Here is a 26,738-nt window from a genome sequence, read left to right on the forward strand (position 1 = left end):
TCGTGCTAAGTGTGAGTGTGTGTGCCTTAGAGGTCCTTTCTTGTTAGGGGCATTTGTGTTATGTGTGTGTACATGTCTGTGAGTGTGTTTCTCTGCCCTGCTGTGCTATTTTCACTTGTGAGATAAGCACAATTGTTTGCTCTGCCTTCTGTTTCTGGTTTGTTATGTGGGATTTAATACAAAGCATGTGCAGCTATGTCTGTTAATGTGTTTTACATGTATTTTTACATACATCATTAATGGTTTTCATCTCTTATCCTGAGATTATGTGTTTACGTCTGTCCTTGCTGACAGCAACGTTGAAATGTAATTTACATCACAGATGAACACAACATTTATGTGACGAATAAACATACTATTTATTTATTGAGACATAAAGAGGTACATTTATCCCAAACAAAACATGCATACATAATTGAAAAGTAACAGAAATGCCAGATTAATCCGGACCTCTCAGAATAAAAGTAATATATTGTAGTTTTTTGAACATTAAAGCATATGAATCAGTAAAATATCTGCCAGTTAAAAAGTATAACCAAAGTGCAAAAACCTTCTCAAAGATACAAATAAAAACATTCATGTTAACCCAAGGGGCAGAACATTTTGGATTGAAACAATGTAAAAGCAAATTGTGTCTGAATGCATTCACTATGGACATTGCGAAACACTTCTTCTGCGCTTTCCTCTTCATCGCCTCGGTTGGCATCCTGTACGCTCAGCTGAATTCCACCAGAGTTAAATAACAGATTCACACAAACACACTTGCCATCCAGAAACAGTGGGCCCGGAGAAACCCCCCATAATCAGGCCTGTGCGAGTGCGTTGGCGGTGATAAATGCCCCCTTGGAAACTCAATGCCAAATAATCAAGATTGACGTTGGCAGATTGCACTCTGAGGTGTGTGTGTGTGTGTGTGTGTGTGTGTGTGGTGTGTGTGTGTGTGTGTGTGTGTGTGTGTGTGTGTGTGTGCGTGTGTGTGTGTGTGTGTGTGTGTGTGTATGTGTGTGTGTGTGTGTGTGTGTGTGTGTGTGTGTGTGTGTGTGTGTGTGTGTGTGTGTGTGTGTGTGTGTGTGTGGGCTGGTTTGTTTGTGCTATTTTCATTGGAAGGATCTAATCAAACGTAATCATGCTGATTACATTAATCGCAGAGTTTATAATCACAACGCTTTCTCTTTCTCCTTCCTTTAAATCTCTCCCCTGGTCTTCGCTACTTGTTTATTCCTGTCTCCCGTGCTGCATCCATCACCAGAAATATGCTAAATCTCCCATAGTTAGGTGTCAATAGAAACACTATTGGGGAGAATATGTTGGAAAAAGAATGAGAAAACACATTTGTCAACAAAAAATAATTAGGATAAATACTTAATAAAGAAGTTCACAATAATGTAATTAACTCAAGTCTTGTTTGAGCAAAAATGTAATATTGAAAATGTAATCTAAATCCTAATCTTTGTTATGTCTGCAAAAAGAGACCACCAGCTCTTTCAAGCTTTAAAAATGTTGATTTCAGGGCTGTGGTAATAGAATAATATTATAAAAAAAGACTTTGTAGACTATTAATCAGTACCAACAGGAACAAACTGCAAGTTCAAGAAGTTTCCTTTTCTATTTACTTTTTTACAGCAACGTTTTCTCTCTCTTTCTTCCTCTCTGTAGGACACAGAGGTGGTGAACACAGCCATTCTCACAGGTCGGCGCGTCGCAATGCCCATCAAACTGGTTACCGTAGAAACCGACGGGCAGGTGAGGGAGGTGGACAACTCGGTCACCTGCAGCTCGACAGACGTGGACGTTCTCAAGGTACGTGTTCAGATTCCACACAGAGAGAACACATACAGGGGAACTATTCTTGTATTCATTTCAACACACACATCTGCAAAGTATCACACATGCATATTCAGATACACAACAAATTAGACAAGCTTATCTGAAGAAGACACATACTTAATAATTTTGCAGGTTTTCTTTTTAACTCTGTACATAACACAGCTCGATTTGAACTAATTTATATTGGTCTACATTGCTGCCAGCAGTGCATTTAAAGGAAAGGCATTAAAGTAAACCAGTTGATATTTTTCTTTGTGATTGAACATTAAAGGGCCCATGTCATGGCCATTTCCACTGATCATAATTACATTGTTGAGGTATACTAAAATATATTTATACTGTGCAATTTTCCAAACTCACATTGGTTTCGCATACAGCATCTCTGTAAAGTATGTGTATTCAGCAGTATTCACTCTCTCCACTAAACGACTCGTTGGAGCTCTTGCCCCCCCCTCCCTGTGAGCCTAGTGTGCTCCGATTGGTCAGCTCGGCCACTCTGTTCTGATTAGTCAACCACCAGAGAGGCTCCGCCCATGTCTAACAGTGCTTTTTTCGGCTCGCTCTCGGAACATCAGTCTTATAATGGCGTCGGTACAGCCGTATATTTTAGGTATTTTTACCTGTAATAAACTACTACTGTTTGATGAGAAATCAAATCATGGTTTGCTATATATGAATGATATATTATAGGAGCAAATAATTCAGGGAAGAAAGGATAGGCCTACTTAGTATTTCCATCAAACTTTATTTTTAGAAATGTACAAAATGAACATGCGTAAATATAGATATATACACTGTATATCATCCATTCCTCCCCTTATAGGTGTTTTCGGCATCTTGCCTATCGCAGCTTTGTAAGCGGCTGCCGGGGCTTTTTAGGACGAGGCATCAGAGTGGGTCATCCCGTGTGTGTGTTGTCCGCCAGATACGCCAGGAGTTTCCTGATCTGGCTGGACGAAATTAAATGCAAATCACAAAATATTAGAGAAACGTAGTTGTTTGAGATTCGTTAGTAGTAGTTGTGGTAGGAGTGTGGATCTATCTAATCCATCTATCTAATCAACACAGTAAGCTTGCCAGCTAATATGCTAACCTAGCTTTCTTGTTTACCTTGGTAGAAAACACGATATGAACGGTATCTCGGAGGAACAGCAACTATAATGTAGTGTAATAAAACTACTATGAACAAAAGCTAGTGGTTCATATTAGGCTAGCAATAACGTGTTTATAATTGCAATCTTATACGGGTATTCTGCTACGTTCGGGCATTCATTGTAACTGGCATGAATACGATGTTTTCCGCTAGCATGTATAGCTAGCCTCGTTAGCTAGCCAACTGTAATGTACCCGGAGTATACTGTATGAGTATTCCGTGTGTGAATGCAGACATTCTCCTGCCATGACAAACATGTAAGGCCATCTGCTGACATTGTAGTTGATATATTTAAACGCTAGCAACGTTGTTAGCCCAGTAAGCACTGTTTCAAGTGTTTTCCCGAGCAATCCCATGTCTAGCTCCGTTGGTAGCCTTGTTGTTTAGCTCGGTAGCATACATGTCGGAACGCCAGCTATAATGTAATTACGTTTCGCGACTGACCGTACGGTAAATCCTGGAGTATACTGTCTATGAGTATTTCGTGTGTGAATGCAGACATTCTCCTGCTATGAGATACATGTATGTAAGGCCATCTGCTGATATTAGAGTTGATATGGAAACGCTAGCAACTTAGTTAGCACAGTTAGCACTGGCTTAGCAGTCCGAAACACGTTTACACATTTAAACAGTCGTGGTAGATACCTTGTTTGGGAGACATTCCTAACGAAATGAAGTGCCAATCACAAAATATTATTGAAACTTAGTTGTTTGATGTTCGTCAGCTTGCCAGCTGGATTACAATGCTAGTCTACGTTTGCTAGTTGTTCAGTTGTTCAATATGCTATACTATACTATGAACAGAGTTGGGTGTAACGCGTTACAAAGTAACGCGTTACTGTAATAATATTACTTTTGTCGGTAACGGAGTAGTGTAACGCATTACTTTTATAATTCAGTAATCACACTACAGTTACTAACATTGCCCCGACACGCGTTACTTCGTCACTTTTATAAAATCAGTCATAATCACACTGACAGACAAGAGGGGTTTCCGCCGCAGGTTTATATGTACGTAATCTGCGCGACTTGTGCGTCCACATCTCCATGTGCAGTGCTGCATAAACATGGCTGAGACAGCGATAACTTTCGAGGGGTGGAGGTATGCCCATTATTTTGAGTTTGTCCGAAGAATAGACAGGAATGTGACGGTGAGGTGCAAACTGTGTCCAGGCCAGAAGCTGTTATACACTGCTGCAAACACCACGTCAAACCTCAACAAACACCTGCAAAGAACACATGCTAAGGTGAAGCTAATAGCTAAGGACCGGACCCCCGAACCCAGAGTGAGGATGTTGTGAGTGCGCCGCCGCCGACTCCGAAGCGGCACAAATTAGAATTTGGAGGACCGGTAACCAAAGCAGAGATGGACAGGCTTGTAGCATCCTTCATAGTAGAGGTAATGTTGCCCATTTGCACAGTGGAATCACCATCGCATCGTTCAGAGATATACTGCGCAAAATACAGATAGCAGGAGACAGAGGACAGCCATAGTCAGAGCTATCTGGATCAGTCTTATGCGACAATGGAAACTGAACTAAAGAGAACATTTGAAACTTTAGCAGTCTGCGTGATCTGCCTGTAGGGAGGGGCGGGCCGGCCCTGCGAGTAAAGTAACGAGTAAAGTAACGAGTAAAGTAACGAGTAAAGTAACGAGTTACTTTATGTAGAGAGTAACGAAGTAGTGTAATATATTACTTTTTTTTAAAGTAATATGTAATATGTAATATATTACTTTTTTTTAGTAACGACCCCATCTCTGACTATGAACAACAGATAGTGGTTCATATTAGTCTATCAAGCACATGTTTACAATTGCAATCTTATATGGGTAGTCTGCTACATTCATTGTAGCTGGCATAAAAACAATGTTTTTCCGAGCAAACTCATGTCTAGCTCTTAGTAGCCTTGTTGTTTAGCTCGGTAGCATACACGCTCGGAACGCCAGCTATAATGTAATTACGTTTCGCGACTGACCGTACGGTAAATCACCCGGAGTATACTGTCTATGAGTATTTCGTGTGTGAATGCAGACATTCTCCTGCTATGAGATACATGTATGTAAGGCCATCTGCTGATATTAGAGTTGATATGGAAACGCTAGCAACTTAGTTAGCACAGTTAGCACTGGCTTAGCAGTCCGAAACACGTTTACACATTTAAACAGTCATGGTAGATACCTTGTTTGATAAATACACAAATAACAATGCAAACTTACAGGTTGTGTACCCGAATCTTCCCCTGCTCCAAACGGTCCAAACAAACTAGGAATAGCATCGTCCTTCAGTTTCAAATGCTGTGCATATCCGGCCTCAAACTGGGCAATGTTTTGGAAGCTTTCGTCTGTGAAATGCCACGCACACAGTAACGTTCTTCGAACCTCTGAAGGAACAGTGTTAAAAAGAAATTTCAACCACTGACTTCGTCGTGGTTCTTCCGTCGGTAGGACAAACAGCTCAGATTTCTCCTCACATTTCAGGAAACAGGTCCTTGGCATTGGCATGACTGGATCGATTGTGAACTGAACCAGAGCTTCCAACAGTAAATGTTAGGCTGGCAGAGGGTGCGGCCAGCACCGCTGGGTGTGGCCATAGCTCTTCCGGATTGGTCCATTTTGTTCCGGGTACCGCATGACATGCGGTACCCGGAAGAATGGGCAAGTGACGTATCTCAACGAGGCGTTTTGGGGAGGTATTTCTGTGTTAGAGTTTTTACTCGCAACAGGGTGTACTTTGAGGGTTTTGACTCTGCACACCGTTTACATGCATAAAAAACCTTCATAACACACAAGGGGACGGGTAATAACCGGAGAAAAAGCATGACATGGAGCCCAGTCAGTGGAACATGGATTGAACACGAAATCATTCCTCAAGAGTGTTTGAAAATACGAAACAAGAATTGTAATTATGTGTGGAGGTAAACGTGGGTTATTTTTCACAGCAAGGGATCCATCTTGAATCATCATTATAATCTGAAATCTTGGAGGATTTGTGTTGCACAGGCATAATGAGACACTATTCACAGTGTGAAGGCTTTTTAAAATATCACTTTCTGTTTACGGAATGTTGTAGGATATGTTGGGAACTTAGCACCTTTTAGGACACAACATGCAACATATTTGTTTTAGTTTTATTCCTGGTAGACGGGGGGAAAAAAGGGTTATTGTACATGTGGTTCAGTGTTTTGTTAAATTAAAGCCGGATTAGTAAAATAACATGAAAACATCTTAAACTCTGAATACACAGATTACTCTGCAACTGATGTGCATCTCAAGTCCCATCCTTACGTGAATAAAATGTGTAAAGGTTCATGTTTTTCAGTTTCCAGGCTACAGTATATGGAAAAGTGTTGGTTAACATAGTGCATCAAAATATTTGTATGAAGGCCATTACATTCAGCGTATTTAGAAAGGGCCCTGTAGAGTTTTCTTGTAAACAACATTTTCTTTTAGTGTTACTTTTCGAAACACATTGTTATACCATAACAAATGTCATGAATGCATTTCCTTTATTTCTTTCAAAATATATATTTAAATATTCTGTTTACCTGCTAGCATTCTTCTTCTTTCTGTCCTTCATGGCAAGCTACCCTACGATATGCTGCACATCCTTATTTCTTTAGAGCAAACAAAATGGATACCCACTCATATATTTATTCATCCAAAGGGGACAAAACATCTTCGGGTTACTGTACTCTTACTTTCTGAATGTGGGAGGTAGAGTATTTGTTCCCTCCTTGATTTAAGTAGGAAGCATAGTCAAAAGTGTGAACATACTGTTGCAAAATAACCTTATAAACGTACTGTATGTGAACAAATCTATACTCTCTGTTGGAACACTGGATGTATTTCATTCAGTTCCTTTTTGAATCAGGAGAAAAATAAAGCTTTTCCCCACAACAAATTCATCTGATGTTATCAAATGAAATAAAGTTTAAAGGGGCTGTCTGCAGAAAATCACAATTTCTAAACGTTGATGCATCTCATCACTATTAATCTTTTGTTCGCTTAATCCCCTTCACAAAGAGGTCAGAGGTCACGGCCAGCTAGAGTAGCTGCTATGAAACTGCCAGGGATCCAGTGTCCTTCTGAAGGAAGGGCAGGATGGAGTTTGAACCTGATGTAGGGACAATCTAAAGTGCTTAGCCACTGTGCCACCACAACTAACAGTACTACTGTACTAATTTAAAAAACAGAAATACTAACAACAAAAAAACCTTTACAGGAACAAGCCAATGCCAGGCACTGAAGATTGATTCCTCTTGTGTAACGTCTCCCCCGCGCCCTCAGGGCCCAAAGTGAAACGCACCCTTGCTGTGACAGTTTCAATATGAAGCCAATTTCCTGGTACAAGTCAACAGGAGTGGGGCTGTTTAAGTACGATCAATAACAACACAGTGAACATGGAAGGAACTCATTCAGATAGATGTAATGTAGTGCTGTGTGTGTGTGTGTGTGTGTGTGTGTGTGTGTGTGTGTGTGTGTGTGTGTGTGTGTGTGTGTGTGTGTGGTGTGTGTGTGTGTGGTGTGTGTGTGTGTGTGTGTGTGTGTGTGTGTGTGTGTGTGTGTGTGTGTGTGTGTGTGCGTACGCGCACGCTGACATGTTGAAGAATTTACTGACACTTTTCATTATTCTTTCTAGGCAACCACTGAATGAGTGCTTAGCTTAAAACAAAGCATGAATTGTTGAAGTAAATGAAAACAATCTTATCTAAAATGTCAAGTATTTCACTATTTTTACTCGAGACTGTGTTCTGTTCATGTTAGCTATGATTGGTAAAGATTAAAGATTCAAGATATTTATTGTCATATGCACAGTAAACAGACAGTTACACCGTACAATCTTACTTTGCTAGTCCACCCTACGCAAGTAAAATACAGGAATATAAAAAAAAAAAAATACTTAGAAAAAACAAATACATTTGGCACACGGCAACAGCAGCATACAAGGGCACAGTTTAAAATATATTTATAAATAAAGTCACATTAGCTAAGAGTCTTAAGGGACATCTCCTGTACAGAAGAGCTTCTTCTCCAGTCATCTGATTGGATAACGGGAAAAAACGAAAACGATAATTATACTCGAGGCATTCAGACTGCTCCTGCAAAAATTGATTTGCACAGAGCAGAAGAATGCAAGATATTTAGCAATGTATGTATAGCATGCTGAACACTCAACACTCATTGAAAAACAATTACAAAAATCTCCCCAGGCTGCTAAAACACACTCTATCTGACTGGGGCCTACAGCTTCATTTAGAGATGACCTAATTTCAGATTCTCTCCATGTAACATTTACAAAGTGAGGCAATTTATCTTTGGAATAAGGGCTTCATTTCATTCATATATGTTCAACTCATCCATCTTTGTCTATTTTCCAAACGCCTTGATCCACTGCCTTTCAATCCACCTTGTTTGCATGCAAAGCTTATACATATATATTCTGTATATTTTGACAGAATTTCGATGATTATGATATGGGGAAAGCAAATTCAACCAATTTAGATCCAGTTAACGCTAGCATACTGATACTCCCTATTGCTATAATACAGCACAGGGGAGCTAGTATTAACTGTCTAGTTACCATAAGCCTTCCTTTTTGCTCACTCTGTTTGTTGGGAAAGGAGAGCTTGTACGGAAAGATTGAGTGTAAGAAAACTGTTGTTGTTTGTTGACATCTGATCCGACAGATATTCCCTCTCTTGTATTTTACTTACACAACCACACACACACATTCAGGGAAAGCTTTAACACAGACAGCTGTTTGACAATGGCACCCATGGGTACCGCTCCAGGTAGCTGTATCTGTCAGTGAGTCACTATGAAAGCTGTAAAGTGCAGTAGAGGGAGCCTACGCAGCGCCCGCAGAGGACTTTCAGCCCTGAGCTCAGGCTCTGAGGCAGCACTTCCTCACAGGCACCATACTACATTTGCCTCTTTTGTCATGATTGGCAGACCCTTCTGCTACAGATCCCTGACTTATGGTACGACCAAATGCTAGCTATCTTTAAAGTACAGGCATGATTTAATGCCTGGCCACTATTATTCACATCACACAGGGGCTTTTTCATTGGTCCAGTTCATGCTTTATGCAACTTCGTCATTTGTTCATTTTCTGACATTACAATGATGGTAAGATTGTTCATGTGCAGTGACTTTGACCATGAGAACTCAAAATTGTAGGGCACAATATGTTCCATGTCATTGCCTTTCTGAAAAGTAATGTACCCCTTTAAATAATTGTTTAAGCCTAGTGCCCTCTGATCAGTGTAAAACAGCGTAGAAATAAAAAAAAGTAAATTAAATCTCTCACTAACTTCATGGAACACCATGAGACAATGATGTAGTTGCATTAAACTTACTATTTTGTATTAGTTGTACTTACAAATTAAAGAGGAACATAATTTTGAACCTGATCCGTTTGTTAAGAAAGTAATTTGCATTGCAATTAGGAATATTACATATACAATGGGGTTTATTAAACTTGCATTTAAGTGTTTTTATATCTTATTATATATATAATATACTTATTTTAGAAAATATGCATGACAGTTTTAGTCATCAAAGTAACCCTATACTGTCCCAATTGTACCAAGACTGCTGTTTTCTTTGACAAGATTTTTTTAATTTATTAAACACTTTACACACAATGTACTTGATAGAAAACAGCACAGAGAGAAAAAATGAATAAAAGAAAATAATCATACAAAAATGAAGTAAAGCAAAAAATCATTTCCACAGCCAGTAGTCCCTTTCACAAATATTCTATTGGTTCTAGGCCTCTGAAATCATGAAAAGCATTAAGCCATTAGAGAAAAAGAATGGATGAATCAATGAATAACTTCCATTTCCCTCACATGTGTTTTAACTGTCACTTTCCACTTTTCTATTGCAAGTTTGTTGAGTAACTGCTCCACTTTGGCATCATTATTTAACTTGTACGAATGAAGAATAAAGTCTTGAGGGAGGAAATGTTTTGCTGCTGTTGAAGGCTACGAGCAATAGTCTGAGGAAGATTAGACTTCTCATTTGGTTTCACATCACATTCCATTAACCAGCCTTTTGTTTAATTACTCATGGTGGATAAATGTTTGTAGGGGGAATTGCACAGCGCTTTTCCCTGCCTTGCTAATGAACGTATAGACAAATTTGACTGGCTAAGCCTTTCACGGGCTGTAGTTTAGTGCTGTAGATTTCATTGATGCAGCTCGTGTTGTTCAGTTGAGCCCATTTATCCCTGACAACAACATAAGCAGCAGTGATGTACTACATAGATAATAACTCCCCCCCTCTTCTTTAGCTCTCCCCCCTCTTCTCTCATTCTGTCAGTGTAGACTATCTTGTTAAGGTCCTCCGAGATGCTGTCATTTGTGATGCGTGTATGTGCTGCTAATGTTGACACAGCAGTATGTGTAGGTCAGGAGTGTCACATTTAGTAGGGGACATATAGGGGACAAGCACACACATACACACAAATTAGTACCATTATCCTGACCTCACGCAAGCCTTTCTCTGACAAAGCAACGAGGTGATGGGGAGAGGGATGGGATGTGGAGTTGTGAGGAGATGACAAACGGATCGATGACAAGAGGAGAGGAGATGAAATGAGACAACTAGGATGTAAGGAAAGTCAAAAAGATACAAGACTTGAGATGAATGATTGCAAAGGCAAGGATAAGAGAGGAGAACATAATATGTTGAGGTAAGATTGAAATGAGAAGAGAAGAAAGGGAAAGAGATAGATGAAAAAAGATTTTCAGAGGGTTGGTTGTTAACAAAAATGGCAAATGAAAAAAATCAAGAAATATGTTCAAATATAATGGAATATTTGCCTGTTAGCTAAACCAGTTAATATTAAAGTATCACATCTCTAGTCCTAGCGGCTAAAACATCCAATCACCGAGCTTCAACCATAGCTGAGGATTATGGGTAATTAGATGTTTTCGCGTATCAAAACCTCTGAAAAAAGAAATGTATCTCAGAATCGAAAGGGAAAAACACAAAAGCATTGTACACAATTTAAACCAATTAATGTTGTCTAATTAACAAGGATAAACTGATGTTTTTTAGTGGATGAGTACTGCAGATATCACTGTAAAATAATTTGACAGTGAGGGGAATACTTCCGGTTTTACTATGAAAACTTTGAGACCGGAAATACTGTTTTCACCCCGTGAGGGTTGACGCTAACTTCACATGGGCGCTGGTCAATAGAAATGAATAGGGGAAAGACGTAGTATATACACGTTCTCCTGGTGAGACCTCAAATCATCTTCGTAATATCTATCAAACTATAGATCCTACACATCCACTGGACGTGGATTCTAAAAGTACAATATACACTTCTCGCTAGAAATCTAATCAAAAAGCATTTTAATGGCCAAACTATTCTACAATCTAGGATTTTCCAGAGAGGGTTATTTATGAATAAACGACCCACCGGAGCGTTTGCAATCAATGGGAGCACATGCCGCAAATTGTTGTTTCTTACACGACCACTAGAGGTCGAAAACTTTCAAACGTGATTATAGGTCGTAATAAGCTGCTTGAACAATCGACCTATTTGGTCGTTTTTTGGAGGAGGACAGGCTGTCTGCAATACATGTATACCTTTATTTCGTATAGGCCCATTTGTCCAACAGCTATTCCAAAAACAAATAGCCATTGTTCAAAGGCCCATTGCTCCGAAAAAACAAAAACACATTGGCTGTGCAACAAAAAGAAACACATGGCTAATTAATATGCAGAATTACCTCATCGGGATAAAAAGTATCGCAACCTCAAAGGCATTTATTTTCTGAATAACAGGCTGTGGGAAACATTGTCTTTCAGTCGAATAAGAAATGTTTTGGGCTATTGAGATTTTTGAGTAATACAAATAAACATATGAACTCACATTAAAACATGTAGCCTATGGTCACTTAAATAGCTAGCTAGCTACAGCTAATATAAGCGACAGTTGTGATTTCTGCTGACCAGAAATGAGAAGACCGGCCTAGCTACATTAGCTAAAACGTGTGTGCAAAACTTTACGGCTGTTAAACACACATGGGAAACACATAAACTACATTATATTAGCACACACAGACACACACACACGCACACACACACACACACATACACGCACACACACACACACACACACACACACACACACACACACACACACACACACACACACACACACAGAACATCTCACAGGCACACTCAGGGGATTTCAGCTGTAATTGGTTAGTGCAGAGATTCCTTTAGTGATGTCGTCGGTAATTGAATTTGACAAAGAGGAAGAAAACACTCTGAAGTAATGTTTCGTGTGTGTGTGTGTGTGTGTTTCTTAATGCATGTTAAAGGTTGATACAGGGTGTGTGTTTCTGCATGTGTTAGGACAGATACAAAGCAGATTAAGAATTGATCTGTGTGGCATTTAATGAACCAGTCGCCGAGTTTGACACGCGCCTATATGACCCCCCATCCATGCATACACACACACACACACACATCTCTCTGTCCTTGAAAAGGCACTATGTGTTTGCATTTAGAGTATATCTTTGTCAGGACGTTGGACGATATTTAATGAGAAACTCAAAGACGTATCCTTCACATTTAAAAGAGATGTGATGAGCATTTTATATTCACATTAACATCGTTTTCTACTACCTAACACCCCTATTGAGATCAAATTACAGTAAAATTAGCAACTTGTTCTCAGTGGCTTTGGGATGCTTCACTGCTTCTATCAGAAATGTAAAAACAGACGCTAACCGCTATTGCAGTTTTCAAACTTGAACCCACTTACCTGCAACTATCTCCTCCGTGTAAGATGAATAAAGTATTATAGTGTATGTCCATACGTAGGACTGTGGTTAACAGAAGTGCTTCATCATAGTTTGAGGAAAGCAGATGTCAATCAATTGGATGCAGGTTTCTGAAGGTCATTAGGCTATTCTGGTCTATGGAGGTGTTCAAGCATCACGTTTAAAAGACAGAGAAGGACAATTTAATAAAGGAGAGCCTACAAGCTGTCACTGCACTTGATTATAAAAGAGGGGAAGACATAAGGTGTGGAGGGGGTGAGTAGGAGAGACAGGTGAGAGGAGAGTGAGAAGCCTTAATCCTGATGATCACAAGGAGACAGAGAGGCCAACACAGTCAATTAATCAATGTGTTTGTGACCTAGTGTTTTCTGAAACTTCTCTTCTTTTTCATTTGTGCTTGTGATTATCTTCTGCCCTTTACAATGTTTGTACAAGCTGGATACATTTCCAATAGATGTTGATGACTGTAGTTGGCCTTAAACGTTTTTGGGAGAAAGCAACTTTGAAAAGAGTACAAATTGCAAATGAAAAGACTGCATTGTTATGGAAATGTGTTAGGAGGACATGAATAGGAATACTGGATTTACATGAGTCCAAGACTTACTGTCAAAAGAGTCGTTTTCTTTTCTCATGCCAGGAACAACATCACCCATTGAACAACGACACTAAGTATATAATATAGACTTACATATTGTATATATCACAACAGTAAAGGTAAAAGGAGGACAGATAAAATAATTGATGGCAGACTAGAGTTGCCAAGTGGGATCGGCCAATGCTGTTAGAAGTATTTTCCTCACTAAATTCTCACTTAAATGTTTTTCTTATTTTAAAAAAGAACAATAAACTTAATAATAAACTCAGTATTACTCAACATTCACACACACGAGATAGAGAGATAATTTAGCCTGTCAAAGGTGTGAATCATGTGTTAGTTAAAGTGAATTGCTTGGTCATTGTTGTTGTGAGGACAACACATCAAAATACCTGATGATTCATCCAAAGAATGTCAAAGATCTGTTAGTTGTACTTTACTTCTCCCCATGTGTTTTCATGGTTAACTGTTCTTAAAAAAATATATATATGTATTTCCAACACATTTGGTTATCTATTATACTCAGGGTTCGAGTTATAAACTGAGCTCTATGGGGGTCTTTAAAACGTGCACACGCGCGCGCACGCACACACACACACACTCACACACACTCAAAACACACACACACACCCACCCACACACACACACACACACACACACACACACACACACACACACACACACACACACACACACACACACACACACACACACAGCAGCAGCCCTATACTTGCTACAAACTTAAATATGAAAAGGTTAAACTACGCATACCACATAACACATCATCTCTGCTCGCGCAGCACGCTCACAGGCATAGATTGCGCAATAATGTATTGCGCACCTTGGAGTTGCAGTGCAGGCATATTGTCATTCAAGAGAATGCGTAGTTATTTTGGAAAACATGTTTTTCTTTTAGCCTATTTACCTCGTTAACGTAGATAATACTCATTACATTGACATGCATTATTTGTGATTAAAATAATGGTTGTTGGTAATGTATTAGCGCCCCCACAGATGTATGATTTCACTGCGTCCGTGGGAGATCAGACCCCTCCTTGTGGGAGCTCAGCTCCCATTGGCTCCCACATAACTCGAACCCTGATTATACTGAATGAAAATGAATTGAATAAAGGCTGTAGAAATGCTCGTATTAAACATGTTCTACTAAGAAAATGAAATAAACCTTATTCATCCAGGGCCTGGTATGGTTTCTGTACCGCACCTGGGGACAGAAAGTCTCCACAAGGTTAGACATGTATTTAATGCTTTTGGATTAAGGTTAGTATCATGCTTATGTTAAGGCCAGGTTAGGGGTTGAGGTTAGGTGTGAAGCGATTAGGAGGAAGGCTAGAGGAAGCCTCATTGCAATTCATATCGATAGAACGTCCTCAAAAGTGACCAGAATGTCTGTTTTTGCATGTAAGTGTGCAGTAAAAAGGTTGATCATACTGTCACTCTGTGTGGTTACATTAGGGGAGGAAGGTGCATTCTGCAAGCTGAGATATAAAGTGATTCGTATTATAAATAAATGAAAAAATTAATTATTTAAGAAAGCATATCAGATTATCATCAGTGCTGATAAATCTCTTATTTTCTTTTTTTGCTGGCTTCTTTGAACCACATGCTCTTGAAGCAATACAAAGTGTCTTGGTAAGCTTATGTGAAATATCAAATTTGGTTTGAAAAAAAAAAAAAATAATAATAAGCAGGTTTTTCTGACACCAAATCCGTCTCCTCCCTCTGGGTTTGACAGTACTACTACTGCCATTTATTTTCAGTTTATATCATGTTACTGCAATATGCTGCTTGTGCTATTACGCAATCTTCAAAACTTCTAGAAGTGTCTCAGGCGTAAATGCAACTGATCAAAATGAATTGAATTCAACTCAGAGAAATTCAATCTTTGCATGAAGCTGTATTACTGTACATTGCGACTGGTTCTCCATCACGTTCTCTAGTTTAGCTTCTTGTGCGTCACAATGCCAGAAGGAAGTGTTTGTTGGATGATTTGTCTAATGTGTTCTCCTGTTGGTCACTGGGGGAGTTATTGCTGAGTACATGATCATATCTCAGGGACAATTTCCTGTACATTTCTCTCGGCAATCAAAAAGATTATTGGTGCAGTAACGGTTTTTAGCTGCGATTAAAAAATTATTATTTCTTGAGTGTTTTAAGAGGGGGTCTGTACTGGTTTTTTTTCAGTTTTTCAGTCAAGCGCTAGAAATACCGAGAACAAGAGACACAATCACAGACGTTTTAGGGAATGGATTGACGGAAAGGAAGTGACAAAAAGAGGGCAAGGTAATAGAGGAGAAAAACTGAGAGAGGATTCTGTCCAGGTGCCTTTGGGTCATTTTTGAGCCCAGAAAATAAATGAAAAGTAAAGTGGATTAAAGGCAGAGGTCACACACAAACACACACAAACACACACAAACACACACACCTCCAAACTCACACATTTTCCATTTAGGAGTAACAGGCTTAGGAAATAGTAAGCGATTTAAAGTGCACGGCATCAGACCCGACCATTAGCAACACCCAAAGACATATATCTAGGATAGCTGCGACCTTGAGGACGTCCCAAACTATTTTTTAGACCTCCAGTCATCTAGTTTTTACGCTGCATATTTTGTTGTTGAATCAGCACAAAGCGCTAAATGCTCCCCAGGGCATCCCAAAATGTTCAACAGATTGCTTTGTGACAAAAGTGACTTCCAGGAAGTGAAATATGAAATGCTTCACTCTAGGCTTTATAGAAAAAGAAAAAGCCTCATTGTAACCACTTATAGTAAGAGTGCAGAAATGTCTTGCATCCATCTAACATCAGAACTGATTTGAATTTAAACCATTTTTAGGACTCAGTGGTAAAGATGTTTTAAATTAGAGTTAGTTAAACATTTGTCTGCAGAGAAAAATATATCCTAAGGCGTGTGTGTGTGTGTATGTTTGTCTTTGTGTGTGTGTGTACAGCAGAGGGTGAGTTATGGCTGAGGTGTTATGCTGTGCCCCGTGTCACACTCGCCCTCTCACCTCCATAAAATATACTGGCCTCAATCAATAACTAATTAGCTGCTAATTACCATCCTAAAATACACAGCAGCAATCACATAAATACACAAACATCCACGTATTGATAACGTAAGTAGGGTTGTGCCAAGTGTTACACCTCCAGATGCTGTTTGTCAACACAGACACATACAGTTCAGGGCTATCACTTGATGAAGATCAAAAGGTCAGGACGAAAAGTTGACTATGAATATGCAAAAAAACTGAGAACGTCTGAACTGAAACCCTGTTTTGATCTTTAAATATACCAGACGTTAGGCTCATATAACCCCATCCTCTCCCCTCTCCCATCTTAAGTCTTACCCTCTCTGTCTTCCTGCCTCTCCCCACAAGCGCTTGAATTAATTTTCGTAGAGGGAGCTGCTGATTTGGTCTAAACGGCAAAACTGTGTTCAGAATCAGCAGCTGTCGGTACTTTCGCTGCGCAGAGCGTTTGTTTTGTATCCTTTTGTCTCCTCAGGTAAATATTGCGATAGTGGCTGCTCTGTGTGCACTAGAGAACACAAACATTGCATTTCAACAAAAGAAGAAAACACTCTCTTTACAGGATAAAAGCTGGCAGGCAGCATAAAAGCCAGTGTAAACTCTGCACATACACTTGGGGATGTACAGATAACATGCAGACCCTATGGGACACTCGGTCCCTTTTTTTAGAGCCTACTTCTAGTCTAGGTTTTGGATTATTTAAGGTGAAGAAATACGCTATTTATTCTCCTATTCCTGAGCTGAAGGCACTCAGTCTTATCAGGATACTGAGGATAACTTCAGATTGATCATATTTTTCAGACTAGACGTACTACAAATAGTGCATCCGAAAAGCACTTGAAAATAAATATTTTTCAAAATGATCTTTTCCACTGTGTTCCTCTCTGGCCAGCAGGGGTACTCGTTCTCCCCCACTGGCCCCCATCCATCTCTCTTTCTTCTCACCCTCACCCTGACATTTTGGCAGCTGCTACCATGCCTCCATTTTGCGTTCCCTCGGGGAGCCATGTTGCTTCCTGGCAGTGCATTAGCGCCCCATCACTGGCACTGTGGTGTGTGTGTGTGTGTGTGTGTGGGTGTGTGTGGGTGTGTGTGTGTGTGTGTGTGTGTGTGTGTGTGTGTGTGTGTGTGTGTGTGTGTGTGTGTGTGTGTGTGTGTGTGGTGTGTGTGTGTGTGTGTGTGTGTGTGTGTGTGTGTCCTCTGCTTGACGTGTCTTTGTAATGATTCAGTGTTATTAGTAAGAGAAGTAAGCTCAGTGTTTTCTATAGATCTTTCAAACAACTTGTCAGTGTATGAATAGTTTTTTGAATGTGTGTCTGTTTTACATAGATCTTAATATTTACACACTCAAAGTGAGAGTCACCTTTCTAATGTATGGACACAAAATGGACGAAGATCTAGCATTACATTTAGTTTGTTTTAGCATATTTTGTTTGTACTCAACATATTTAAAAAAAATTGCCAAATATTGATCAAGGATTATAATTTGATTAAACATTCCTTGTGAAATAAAGTTATATATGGGCCTGAAATGTTGACCTCACTTTACCTAGCTGAAGTCACAGAAGGTGAACTCCAGCTAAAAGTAGTTTAAGCCCAGATCTGGCCTAAAGCCCAAAGTCATTAAACCCAGCCAGTACCAGAGTCTATCAGGCCTGTCAGGTCCTGTCACATGTTGTTACTTGTTGGGTTGCAGACTTTTGAAAAAGCCAAATCTTACTTAATTTTGACCACAAAGGTTACCCTGTTATAACCAAATTGGAGTCCATGCCATACACTGCAGTGGAACACCATGCCTTTTTCTAAATCTGAAAAACTGAAATAAGTTATACTGTCCCACATGTAATGATATATCAAATCACTTCAGGTCAAACTGGGTAAAAGCCCAAGGGTTTAGCTGCTTATAGAGCTTTGGGAAGCGAAGGTGACACTTCCCATTTCCAGGAGCATCACTATTTTCCAACTGAATAAATACAACTGCAAAAAAAAATCATACTTTGAAACCATTTAGAAGTAGTGCAGTTCAAAGCCTGTGATCTAGTAACCTCAGGTTATTTGTAATTTTTACAGATGTATTCACAAAAATCTGTGTGTGGGTGTGTGCGTGCGTACGTGTTATTACAATGTCCTACCTACTAAGTGAAACACCTGCACCTCTCTCCCACTGGCCTACATCAACGGTGCTTTTTTGCGCGCACACACAAACACAAACACACGCGTCAAAGGAAATGTACAAAGTCTAAGTAAACCTCAGGTGAGAAAAAGGGAGAGAGAGAGAGGATGAAAAACAGTGAAAGATCAACAAATAATGTGGCTTTGTGAAATAGAGCTAGAAAAAAGGAGAGACATGCTCTGAGAAAAAGATAGATTGTTTATATGCTTACCAAAAATGAGACACGAGGCCACACATCATGAAACACAAATCTGATATTTATTTTGAAATGCTACGTGTCGTCTCGTTCATCAATAAAACATCAACCTATTTGGATTCCAGAAAAGACGGGGGCTTGTGCTTCTTCACTTATCTAGTTCAGGCTGCGGTTACAGAAACAGCAGTCCGGATGTCCTGTTTCCCCAGCCATGTCCTCCAGCTCCTCCTGGGGGACCCCCTCTTGCTGGTTGGGATGTCTAATCTCTCCAGTGTGTTTTGGGTCTGCCCCGGGGTCTCCTCCCAGTCGGACGTGCCTAGAAAAGCTCCATGGCTTCCCTCGAGGCATCCTGATCAGATGCCTGGACAGTTTAATGCTGTTTCTAGTTCCTAATTTACCTCCTTCTGCAGTCATTACTTTCTCTGCCCTTCTTTGTCATGTTTACCACGTCTCATTTCACGCTCAGCCTATTTAAAAGTTGAGAAACACAGAGGAGGAAAGAAACACAAGGAGCAAGAGAGGGAAAGAGAGTGTCTAAATCAGCTGCAGTATGCTGCATTTCCCACTGCACTGTTCTCTGAGCAGCCAGCGATCGGTATTAACCAGAGGTGGGAAGTGTACAAATACTTCGTTACTGTACTTAAGTACATTTTTCTGGTGTCAGTACTTTACTCCACTTCTTATTTTTCTGATGACTTTTTACTTTTACTTCCTTCATTTTTAACACAAATACCTGTACTTTCTACTTCTTACATTTTCCAAACATTCTCGTTACTTTAGTTTTAATCTGCGCTTGGTGGCGTGATCATTATTATTTAGAGTCATTGCGTGCCTATTGATTTTAACACGATCCGTGTATCCATCATTTCCTGGTCTTCTCTAAAGAAGAGGGACCAATGAGAACTTTGTCATTATGTCGTTGTTTAGCATCGAAACATTCATTAGCTAACAATGACATTATTGTTCTATTAATATAAAGTGAGGTCAGTTCCTCCTTAAAACAGTTGGTAGTTATGGTTACTTTTTACTTAAGGACATTTCGAAGCCCATACTTCTTTACTTTTACTTGAGTAAAGAAGTTTAGTCAAGTTTAGTCAATACTTTTACCAGAGTATTTTTAAACACGAGTATCTGTCCTTCTACTTGAGTAAAGGATGTCTGTACTTTCTCCATCTCTGCACACTGCACTGTTCTCCTAGCAGCCAGAGATCGGCCTCCACTGCAGGGTATTAACATCAGAAAGGCTGTTATGCCGCTGTTGCAGAGGTCGAGCGTCTGGCCTGTCTAGCATTACACCGCTAATGTTTACATCCACTCAAGCCTTGCTCAATAAAGGTGATGAAACAATGTTGTGTAAAATTAAGAGGGCAAAAAGGAGGGCGCAATACAAGAGGGTAATCACCGATATGAATAGCTCCATAACAAGCTCACAGACTCAGTCCACTAGGTTTGTCCTGGATGACCTAAATGCCTGCAGCACAACATAATCAGGTTGCATTTTAAACAACTGTGCATTCATGTTTTTTTAATAGACATTGTTTTTAAGTAAGGGACAGTGGAGTGATTCAAAGCAGGTTTTAATATTTGCATAAGAGGCTGTTTGTGGCCAACAACTCGCATTTTCATTTAACATTTCCTCTGCACGTAGACAATAATGCAGCTGTTCCATTCAGTTTTCATTTACACTGTATGTCACTGTGTGTTTTCCTCTAAACTGGAGCCACCGCAGCCAGCAACAAGACACGTTTCAGATTCAATACTAACTTGTTAGACGATGCTACTTCTTTTGTATTGCATGGTTAACTTTTTCAAGCCGTAAAAAGTAGAAACTGAACCAAAAAAAGAGGGAATGACCTGGTTAGTTGAGATGTGAAAAGTATAACCTAAGCAAAATGTGTTTTTTTCTAGCAACATTACAACAGTTTTAATTAGAAAATAATGTATTTTATCAGACATTGAAAAAGACATGGAGTTTACACTTTGAAGATTGTGGATAAGTATGCACTAATGCATGATAGAAGAATTATGTTTCATTTTAATATGGTTTTAATAGCCTGTCAGAATGAAGTAAAAAAAGATGAACTCTTACAGCAAATTAGGACGCTCAAGAAAGAACCCCTTTCACATAAACACACACAATACACACTCTCGCACACCTAGGCCACAATAGGGCTATACAAACAGACATATTGGGGCCAGTGTGGACTTATATCCCTATGCTAATAAGCATTATATTTCGCATCACCCTCCAACACACACAAATACAACCCCACACCGAGAAAAAACCTTCCTGCCTTTTCCCAAAGCCCTGTAGACCTCTGCGACAAAGACAGGAGAGTCAAAGAGAGAGAAAAATGTATATAAATACTTACTGCAGAGAGACTGAAAAGAGTTTACTGTAGCGAAGAATAAGACGTGAATGTGATGAATGTGCATCATCTGATATGTCGAGGCCTGCCAATTACTGTATTAATATTGATTGTAATGAACTTGCACAAAAGATGCCACTGACACATGTCTGCATATCACTGTTGTGTAATGTTGCTATTGACTGGCAGATACAGTTACAGGGAGGTTGAATTGATATTCCCTAAATGCCCAGCACAGCACCCGCAGAATACCATCAGGAGGAGAGATTTAGTCATTGAATCTGACCGCAGGAACAACAACAGGATTAAATATATTTTTGATATCACTGGTATAATAGAAAAACACATTAAATGATATTTTAAGATTATTTATTATAGTGGTTTAACTGTTAAGTGCAACGTTATTTCATATTTCCCTTTTTTTTTTGTTGAAACTATTTGGCACTATATTATTTCTGTCTCTGTTGCTCTCATCTCTGTTGGATTGCTTTCATACAATAGTCCAACAAATTAAATACATACTTTTCAAATGCCCATTAAATGTGCTGCTGGTAGCTTTTATGATATATGATGAGATAACAGGCGAGACATGCGCCACAACAACCTCTCCAAGAGCCAACATGTAATGGTTGATGGATATTTTATGATGGCTTAAGCTACTTTAAAACACTGCGGTAAAAATGTACCTTTCATTGTGCCATTCATAGCAGCCGTATGCCATTATGAGGCTGTCCTTTTAAGAAGAAAACAACCTCAGTTTTTTATGAATACACATGGTCATTTTTATACCTGTTTTCTTGATTGGTCTGTCAAGATTACAGAAGAAACGACCGTCCAAATACAGATAAAACTTGTTGGAATGGTTAAGAATAAGCCAAGGAAGAGCCCATTTAATTCGGCGCACAAACAAATCACCACGAGGATAAACAAATTGTGTTTCACTTTTGGTTCTGGAATAATCTGAAAAAATAAATAAATCCCACTCATAAATGCCAACATTAATCTTAAATCAGCTTTATTCTCTTTCATACTTTATTCTCTCTATCTCTGTATCATAAATGTTTTACAGTGACACCTTTCTTTCGTTAACTTTTCATAACTCTTCCCATTCTTCATACTTTATACTTTATTTATTTATTCTTATTTAATATGTCTTTCTGTATCCCCCTCTCTTCCTCTCTCTCCATCTGTCTCTTGATTAGACAGTTCCGTCGTGGAGAAAAGCAGAGTGCAAATGGCCATTAGAGAACCTTTGACTCTCCCCTTTCCCAAATTCAAAATGACAGGCCCAGTGATATGCTGTAAACAGTGTGTGTGTGTGTGTGTGTGTGTGTGTGTGTGTGTGTGTGTGTGTGTGTGTGTGTGTGTGTGTGTGTGTGTGTGTGTGTGTGTGTGTGTGTGCGTGCGTGCGTGCGTGCGTGCGTGCGTGCGTGCGTGCGTGCGTGCGTGCGTGCGTGCGTGCGTGCGTGCGTGCGTGCGTGCGTGCGTGCGTGCGTGCTTGTGTGAAGAAAAAAAAACCTTCCACCTAAATGTCAGCCATATAAAACGTGTGCGGAGGCGATTAGCCTAGTGTGGCTTTTCTTAAATGACGGACAGGTAGGAGGTCTAATCCCATCACAGAGTTGATTAGTGTGTCCCTCAGGGCCCGCCCCTGTCTACCAAGTGGGCCCTGATTGGATGATATGATTCTTAAAGTCAGATGGATTGGATAGCCTGAGGCAGAGAACAAGTGATATGGGCGCAGAGGAAGCAGGGAGAGTGTGAAACACACCGAGAAGAAGATTGCAAGATGAAATCTGAGAGTGAGAGAGATGGATGAATTCCATTGCAGGCAGAAATATACATTCTAGAGCGTCTAATAGGGAAAAACTGGGACTGTAAGAGATAGACAGAAGACAGAGGGAGAAATAACTGTAAATTCAGACAAATCACTTAGCTTGAAGGGAGATGAATATGGATTTAAATAAATGACTCAGCTTGGGGAGATCACCGGTAAATGGGGGTGAGTGGGTGGTTGACTTTTGGGACTCCTGAGTAGGGTTTTGAGGAAGGGAAGAGGAGTCTGGTGCAAGAGAGCTAAAAGCTATTTCTATAGTCTGAATATTATTTCATGCAACACCACAATCCTTTGCTGGATGATTTTTCATTTACTGAGCACGGTTGACATTGTGGAAAAGCTCAATACTATCAAAAAGAAATGAGGTATGGAGTACACATTTTCTTTTTTTAAGCATCCCTTGTTCTCAAATATGTGTTTTTCTTTTGTTGATATCACCTAAGATGTCTGACCTTGACTATGCTGACTTGTATCAGTGCAAAGTGTGTCTCTAGAGACATTCCTCTGCTAAAGGGGAGAAATGTCTGTGCACTTCCTTATTGCTATTCACAGTCTAATACGCAAATGCCAACACACATAGACAGGGAAACTGTCTACAAAACAACACCATGACACAAACTGAAGACCTCCAGAGCAGAGTGCCAGTAAAATAATGAGTGTTAGCATTAGCAAAGTGAAAGTCTTGACAGAGAACATGGTAGAGTGTGCAGGTTTGGGGGTAAACTGGACCCTGGAGCACCTTTCATATCCGCCCAATAAATCCCAGTAGATATGATTGCATGTTTCACCACAACTGACGCTGTGTCAGCCACTGCCTTTACAAGCTAACAAGCAACATAAACACATTTTTCACTTAACATACTTTTAAATGTGCCTGGAGGGGGTCTTCAAGTTGTGATGAAGATGTGGCAAAGGGGCACCATGCTGGAGCCTAATGAAAACACAGGAGTGCTTACCCAACTTCTGGTTCATTTCCCATGTCTATTAAAAACTGCACATATGAAAACAACAAGCATAGAGCAGCACAATGTAGAGGGAACTAACAGTATACTCTACATAGGCAGATATATTCCCAATATAGATGCAGTCACAGCTAAGTTCAGTAGCTGAGGGGGAAACTGTGGTAGTGTTTGAATCCAGAAGTCCAATACACGTAAAGCAGAACCAGTGCAAGAAACTCAACACTCACTATAGGACCTTCTAGACTATTTTCTCCTATGTATGCAATATCTCGAATAACCCACTCTTAGCAAAAGAATGGAAGATATTGCTATCTTCTGACCGCTTTGGAAAAGTCTGCTTACACTGTTAGAGAGTTAGTCCATTTCCCACAGTCCAAAAATGAGCTAGATTATTATTTCAATGAATGAAGTCACCAGAGGGGTCTGAAATAATATAATTTTAAGTGTTGACAAATGCCCAGTGGAAATACTGGCAGAAACAAATAAGTATAATGTAACACGTTCCGCAGGTGACGCTGAACACCCAGGACTGTTGCTTTTAGGGTCTGACATTCAAAGAACCAGCAGAGGTTTCTTCGGGGGGATGGCGCCAAAACAGCAGCACGTGGTTTGACAAGTGCACAGTTAGAAGGATTGTTACAAGCCCTGCATGTTCACCCACAGCATTTAGAGACATGGCCATCAATTAACCTCGAAAACAAAGGCCATGAATAAAATATGTTGTTTCCTCGGAAACAGGGGAAAGTGTGTGGGTCAGAGGTCCGTGCATGCATAATATCCCCTTTAAACTGTAGACGGATCTTTATCAGTTTAAGTATGTGCTTGTAGTAAGAAAAAAAAAGGAAAAAGTAGTTCAGAGAATTTACATTTGAACTGTCAAACAGCTAAACTAATAAAGGAATCTGGGCATGTTTTGCTACAGCAGCACATGTATTAGCTTATAGGTTGCTTGTATACTATCACAAGAAAAGGTTGTATCTTTTGGCACTTTGTAAAAGCTGCAATAAAAAACATTCATGACATTATTTTACGTTTGAAAAAAACGTTTCTAGGGCGAAGATTGGTTTTAATACTATCCCCATGCTTTTCCTCGCATTGCATCTCTGTGCAGTTTGTGTGACTCTGCGTGTCTATCTTTCCCATTTCAATTCCTAAAAAGCGATTAGGTTTCTGCCTCCCCTTTATAGACAAACTTTAAACAGCCAAGCTTTTTGCTCAAATTGCTGCTGAGAAGTTAAGAAAGTGTTCAGCAGTTGTTCTTTGGAGGTTTGGACACCTGTTGTGTTGTTGTTTGAGGTAAATGTTGAAGGTGAAGACAGTTTTTCTGGCCTCGTTGTTTTCAACAAGTCCTAACTGCTGAGCTCCACACTTTTACTTTCCCCCTGCTACTTTTTCTCACTGCTCTTATTTTACCTCTCCCTTCAATTGTTTCTTACTTTGCTTTCCTTCTTGTTTGTCCTACTCTCTCTCTCACTGTCTTACTCAGAAACAAAGAGATTAAATCCATTCTTCAGTGTCCTCAAACCTCCAACTCAGCTGTTTACTTGCAATACACCAATACACTTGTTTTGTGTGTGTGTTTGTGTCTGGTTTTGCATCTGTGTGTTCTTCCTTGTCTTTCTGTGCATGTCTGATAGGAGCCACCCAAAACTGACATATTTCTGATTTATAATCATTTTCTCTTTAAAATTATTATACATATAACAACCACTGCAGTATCCCTAATAACCACATTTAGTTCCACCCAGTTTATTTTTCTTCTTTATTATGCATGGAACTTTTCAGATTCTTACATTTTAAGGCTGAAGACATGTTTATTGTTTGTAGAATACAGTATTCATGAGGCCTGTTTTCATCACAATTATATAAAGCTTTCTTAAACCTTTGTGTACTGCTCTTTGCAAACTGAGTGCGACTGGTCTCTTGTGTTTAAAAGTAGTCTCTGTAAGAGAAAGAAAATAAGTGTATTCACCACAATGTCAAATATCCCTTTCATCATTATTTTCTACTTTAAATCTAATTTGGTTCATAAACAAACAAACAAACTAACAAAGGATACACGCATAAACATTTAACATGAAACAAAGGTGTTTTTTGTCAGAAAAGCAATTTACTTGTTTGAGTACAAATAACGGACAGCATTTAACGAGCTCTCTCATTTTCCAATCTCCTCTCCTGTGGCACTCACACTGTCTGGTCCCAGATGTGTGTGTGTGTGTGTGTGTGTGTGGTGTGTGTGTGTGTGTGTGTGTGTGTGTGTGTGTGTGTGTGTGTGTGTGTGTGTGTGTGTGTGTGTGTGTGTGTGTGTGTGTGTGTGTGTGTGTGTGTGTGTGTGTGTGTGTGTGTGTGTGTGTGTGTGTGTGTGTGTGTGTGTTGTGTGTGTGTGTGTGTGTGTGTGTGTGTGTGTGTGTGTGTGTGTGTGTGTGTGTGTGTGTGTGTGTGTGTGTGTGTGTGTGTGTGTGTGTGTGTGTGTGTGTGGGTGTGTGTGTGTGTGTGTGTGTGTGTGTGTGTGTGTGTGTGTGTGTGTGTGTGTGTGTGTGTGGGTGTGTGTGTGTGTGTGTGTGTGTGTGTGTGTGTGTGTGTGTGTGTGTGTGCCATGTATTCATTCGTTAATTCTTTCTCTGTGTGTCGCCATCTCCACATCATGTCTCTGGCAGCTCTAGTGAGTCTATTTTGACACTCACAGCTCTGTGCCATGTGGACACACACACACACACACACACACACACACACACACACACACACACACACTCACACAGCTT

The 26,738-nt window shown here is 39.8% G+C and overlaps 1 protein-coding gene across 1 annotated transcript in view; it reads left to right on the forward strand.

Annotated features, from left to right (window-relative positions):
- The window catches only part of si:dkey-215k6.1 (transmembrane protein 132C), a 256,759-nt gene that overhangs the window by 206,382 nt on the left and 23,639 nt on the right, over nucleotides 1-26,738 (forward strand). Inside the window, exon 6 of the mRNA XM_034117597.1 lies at nucleotides 1,657-1,800. Within this exon, the coding sequence (XP_033973488.1) occupies nucleotides 1,657-1,800 (144 nt within the window). The remainder of the gene's footprint in view (nucleotides 1-1,656; nucleotides 1,801-26,738) is intronic.

This window comes from Trematomus bernacchii, unplaced genomic scaffold, assembly GCF_902827165.1.
Source record: "Trematomus bernacchii unplaced genomic scaffold, fTreBer1.1, whole genome shotgun sequence".
Taxonomy (NCBI): Eukaryota; Metazoa; Chordata; class Actinopteri; order Perciformes; family Nototheniidae; genus Trematomus; species Trematomus bernacchii.